This window comes from Cyprinodon variegatus, unplaced genomic scaffold (genome assembly GCF_000732505.1).
Source record: "Cyprinodon variegatus isolate N-32 unplaced genomic scaffold, C_variegatus-1.0 Scaffold997, whole genome shotgun sequence".
Lineage (NCBI taxonomy): Eukaryota > Metazoa > Chordata > Actinopteri > Cyprinodontiformes > Cyprinodontidae > Cyprinodon > Cyprinodon variegatus.
In genome coordinates, this window is record NW_015151450.1 from 286,921 (window position 1) to 291,553 (window position 4,633).

At 43.8% G+C, this 4,633-nt stretch overlaps 1 protein-coding gene across 1 annotated transcript in view; it reads right to left on the reverse strand.

The window, feature by feature from the left end:
* Nucleotides 1-4,330, reverse strand: part of efl1 (elongation factor like GTPase 1) — a 39,221-nt gene extending 34,891 nt beyond the window's left edge. Inside the window, exons 1-8 of the mRNA XM_015399230.1 lie at nt 4,318-4,330; nt 3,374-3,507; nt 3,144-3,281; nt 2,792-3,009; nt 2,155-2,278; nt 1,948-2,027; nt 1,528-1,664; nt 1,327-1,449 (exon numbers count right to left, since the gene is read on the reverse strand). Of these exons, the coding sequence (XP_015254716.1) occupies nt 1,327-1,449; nt 1,528-1,664; nt 1,948-2,027; nt 2,155-2,278; nt 2,792-3,009; nt 3,144-3,281; nt 3,374-3,507; nt 4,318-4,330 (967 nt within the window). The remainder of the gene's footprint in view (nt 1-1,326; nt 1,450-1,527; nt 1,665-1,947; nt 2,028-2,154; nt 2,279-2,791; nt 3,010-3,143; nt 3,282-3,373; nt 3,508-4,317) is intronic.
* Between the last annotated feature and the right edge of the window lie 303 nt (nt 4,331-4,633).

Consider the following 4,633-nt stretch of genomic DNA (forward strand, 5'->3'; position numbering starts at 1 on the left):
GCCACAACCAAACTTGCTTGCAAACCTTTCGCCACAACAATCCCGCCCCCTTGATAAACAACCAATCACATTCACTTTATTCTCTTGTGTCTCGTGCAGTCGGGCACCACTCGGGAGAATTCTGAAATGCAACGGTTGGAACAGCAGGTTCCCTACGACTTTAAGGAATAAAAATAAATACAAAATAAAATGATATTAACCTGTATTTATAAAACTGGACTCCTCTGAGTAACTCCCTTATAATCACATTTAAGCTTGATGAATTGGTAACAAAGGTTATAGGTAGACGGCAGACATGGGCAATGTGGAGTCAACAAGTCATCTCCATGTCATGTATTTGTTCTACCCAGCCACTGAAGCAGGTGAGTCCAATCTTCACCGTGAATTAACCTGTGCAGATTGGACTCACCCACGTAATTGGCTGGGTAGATTAAATACATGACATGGAGATGACTTGTTGACTCCACTTTGCCCATGTCTGGTAGACGGGTTTAAAAAGTTTTACTTTGTTTCTATTATTCAACACACCTGAGCTGCTTTGATGAGCTCTAATAGCTCAGTGTGAAAAATAGTTGATCCAAGGCTGTTCTCTACATCCAGTCTGTTCCTCTGCTTGGTTTGGATGGGTGTCAAGGCTGAAGGTGAACTCAAACATATAATAAACACTTACTTGTTTAATTTTTCAATTGGATCCTTAAAAAGCAAAACAGATCCCAACCCTGTTTTATTTTACTACCTAACAAATCAAATATTTTCATGCACCCCTTGCAATCCACCTGCGGACCACTAGGGGTACGAGTACAACTGGTTGGGAATCGCTGCAAAGTGAAAGTGTGAGGAGAATCAAAACTCTCCTGCCTCTTTTTGGCTGTATTTCTGAATGATAAACAATAATACAATATCTGTCCTTACTTTTTGTATCATGTTGATGCTGAAGTTCTTTCCAGGTGCTGTAGAAGCTATAGCAGTTGGTTTTACGCATTAATACATCAGGTGTATTCTGAAAGTTACAGGTTCTTTGAAATTACTCTGAAAATTATACAAAAATGTGCTGGTGTTAGGAGAATATAATTTGGATTTTTGAATACTTAAGTATTTTCAAAAGTGATTACTTTAGTACTTTCACTTGAGTAATGTTTGACCTAGCTTTTACTTGTAGTTGAGTAAGATTTGATGAGTATCAATACTTTTACTCAAGTACTATGGTTGAGTACTTCCAATGAGTAACTGAGCAAGTTGCTGAGCTCCAGAGCGACTAAAGGACATGTTTTTTGTTTTAGGAACCAACAGTGCATGTATGTGTGGGTGGAGTGTGTCAGGGATTACCTGTCTTCAGTTCCTGAGTCCTTTCAGGTAGGGATTCAAAAGGACGGGTTCCTACACTCATCAGCTTCTCCACCCTCTCTGCTGCCATCTCTAATGGACTGGGGAGCTTCTCACACACCATAGCTGGAGTCACTGTTCAGGAAAACTGGAACCCAGACTCTGATAGAGCTGTGGAGACGATTAGTTGGAGTTCGAGGATACAGAGGACAGCGTTGGACACTGGTAACCATTGGCTGCAGATAGCATGTAGGAGAACTTTAGGGTCAGAGTGACGCAGGTCTCTGGACATCACCTTTATCTCCAGGGATGATACAACCTTCTCCACCTTGTCTTTGTCTCTGCTCACACAAATACAAACACTTTTAGAAGAAACCATGCATTAGAATCGATGGAAGGATGACAAAGCCAGCCGCTGATACAGCTGCTGACACAGTCATTGGCACTGGCACAGCTGCTGATACAGCCGCTGGTACAACCGCTGGCACAGCCACCGATACAGCCACTGGCAAAGTCCCTGCTGCTGTTCCTTACTGGCTTTCCATTGCTGCATCCATTTCACGTACTGGATGGCCTGAATGTTGAGCTTGAACATCTGAAGCTAGAACATGAGCTTTAACCCACCTTCTGGTGATGACTGCATCATATAAACTCCAGATGTTATCCAGAACCAGCTGCACGAACAGTGGCTTCTTTCCTTTGGCCTGCAAGGAAACAGGAGACCCGTTTCTGTTCAACCCAAAAAGGTCTAATTAAAGTCAGACATTCTGACAAATAGCAAAACCAAGAAAAACAAGGAAAAGCTTTAAGAATATCATCTGTTCATATTACCTGAGCCCCCTTCATGATCCTTTTTGTTTTTGCGTTGAGGTAGAAATCTCCCCACAGGGTCTTCAGCAGCACCCAGGCTCTGATCCCCACCCTCTTACTGTATATGGAGGCAAAATGCTGAACGCTGCAGAAAAAAAGACACTAATCAGGATGACAGACACCTTAGAGCCACTATGGGAAATGTCACTGACAAATGAAATGGTTTGACTGGAACAACATTTTCTGCTCTTAAAATAATAAACTTGGCTGAAACCGTTCACTCATTGTTCTCAGGATGCTGAATTTCCAGAACAAAGAACTGATGATGTAACATTTAGAAGAGCAGAGGATCAAGCTGTCAGTGGTTTTAATGTTCAGCGGTCTTGAAGGACCATTATAGATCCAGGAACATGTCTCTCCACTTCTCCTGAGGACCAGACCTGCCATCGGTGTGCAGTGCTGTTAATAGGACACAAATAAATAACTGCTCTCTGCGTCCCCATCGTTTCCAAGGTAACAGCCAGCAGCTCAGGGTGGAAGGCCGTGAATAGTTGTGTTACTGGGATTTTCTAGGTTTCTAGTACCGATTCGAGCAAACTGGCTGTATCTGCCATGTGGGGGTGCTATGTTTGGACTCCAGAGGAAAGGGATGAATCACCTGAAACCCCATCCATCTATGGCACTGGCAAACACCACATTTCCTTGGTCAGGGGAAAAGTAGAGGTTGGAGTCGTCAGCCTCCTCCAGTCCAGCGCTCCAGTCATAGACCTGATCTCCACTCAGGTCCAAGTCCCTGTCCTCCTCCTCCTCCCTCACTTTCTCTGCTCGTTCTTCCAGAACTTTAGATGTGAACAGAGCCCCTGTCACAGCATTGATCTACAGAGAAGAGAGCAGGTTGACACCAGATAATGAGACCCGTTCTTCTTCCATAGACTTTTCCAAGTCTTTCTCATACAAAACGGAGACTGAAGCTTCTGTGAGTTGCCACCAGGGCTGTGCCATAGACTGACCTGTTCCAGGATCTTCACCAGGTGGTTGTAGGCTTCCAGAGAGGTGAGCTTCAGCTCGGTGATGAGTCTGTCCATCTTATTGATGACCAGAACAGGCCTGATGTTCTCCAGCCATGCCTGTCGGAGTACAGCCTGGGTCTACCAACAGAACAAAAGACAAACAATGCTTCATTCGATCAGGTTTCCTGATTGGAAGCGTTAACACTGAGATTAAACGGGAGGAGGTTTACCTGAGGACACAGGCCCTCCACAGCATCAACAACCACAATGGCTCCATCACACAGCCTGACAGCTGTGGAAACCTCGGAAGAGAAGTCAACGTGACCCGGAGAGTCGATCAGGTTTAGAAGGTACTCCTGACCACCTGTGCAGAAAAACCATCTCATCACTTCTAAAACACAGATAATCAGCAAATGGCAGACTGGTGACTGCTTTCCACCACTGGGAGATGACACTGCCCAACAGATCACAATCAGCATTGATTCCTCATTTAATCTTAAAAGGATGCTGGAACGTGGATACACTGAGATCATGAACCTCAGGTCCAGTTGTTGTTTACGAGAGCAGACCAAGAAGTATCGCTGAACTTCTGACTCAAATTCAAATACTTATGCTGCGTTCACAACAAAGGCATTAACAGCGTCAAAAATGTGTAATTGCAGACATGAGGACGCTGGACCAAACTGTGGTGAACGCTTTGATGCTTCAACACTCTGGATGTTTATCTCCTCTGTTCTGTAGCTTCAAGCTAAAAAGCAGCTTGGCTTTATTTGCTTTATGAGTTAGAAAATTGGTTTTAATCAAGAAAGTCCACCTCCAAACATCCTCTGTTCATCAGGATTATGATCCCACTAAAATATGCAGTTCTTGTTGGGCGTGCCAGACCTGCAGCATACCGCCGGTGTATCGGATCTGCTCGGGTTCCTGCCTTTTCTTATGACATCATCATATGGCAGGTCCACTCGGAAAAACTGTTTTGCACTAATTTCTTAAGAAGCAAATCTATTTTGGACTCACAATCTATTAGGGTGTTGCTGTTGTGGTTTGCTCACACTACATGAAAGACTTTTCGTTTTACCGAAGCACCTCCAGCCTTAAATATCATCTTAACGGCACGCAATAATTCATTTGGGCTTCAACTTCAGGTGTTACATCTGGTATGCGTCAGACTCACCCTCAAAGGGCATTAAGTAAGTTTACGTCAGATAAAATTGCCAGATGGATATCCAAGGACTAGACGGATTAATATTGTCGAGGACACAGGTCTTGCAGAAGTTTTGAAAGTGGCAACGTTATATGCACTCTACACACCACCGTCAAGAGGCACAGTGATGACTAAAATAAACTAACTTTATGAGGTTAAAAAGAAAACGAAGGAAGAGGATTCGGCTTCAGCGGATTATGTTGCTTTGACAGGAGACCACTGGACCTCCGTGAGTAAAAATAAATATATGGGTCTGGCGGCTTGTTTGTTTATAATGTCACAACTC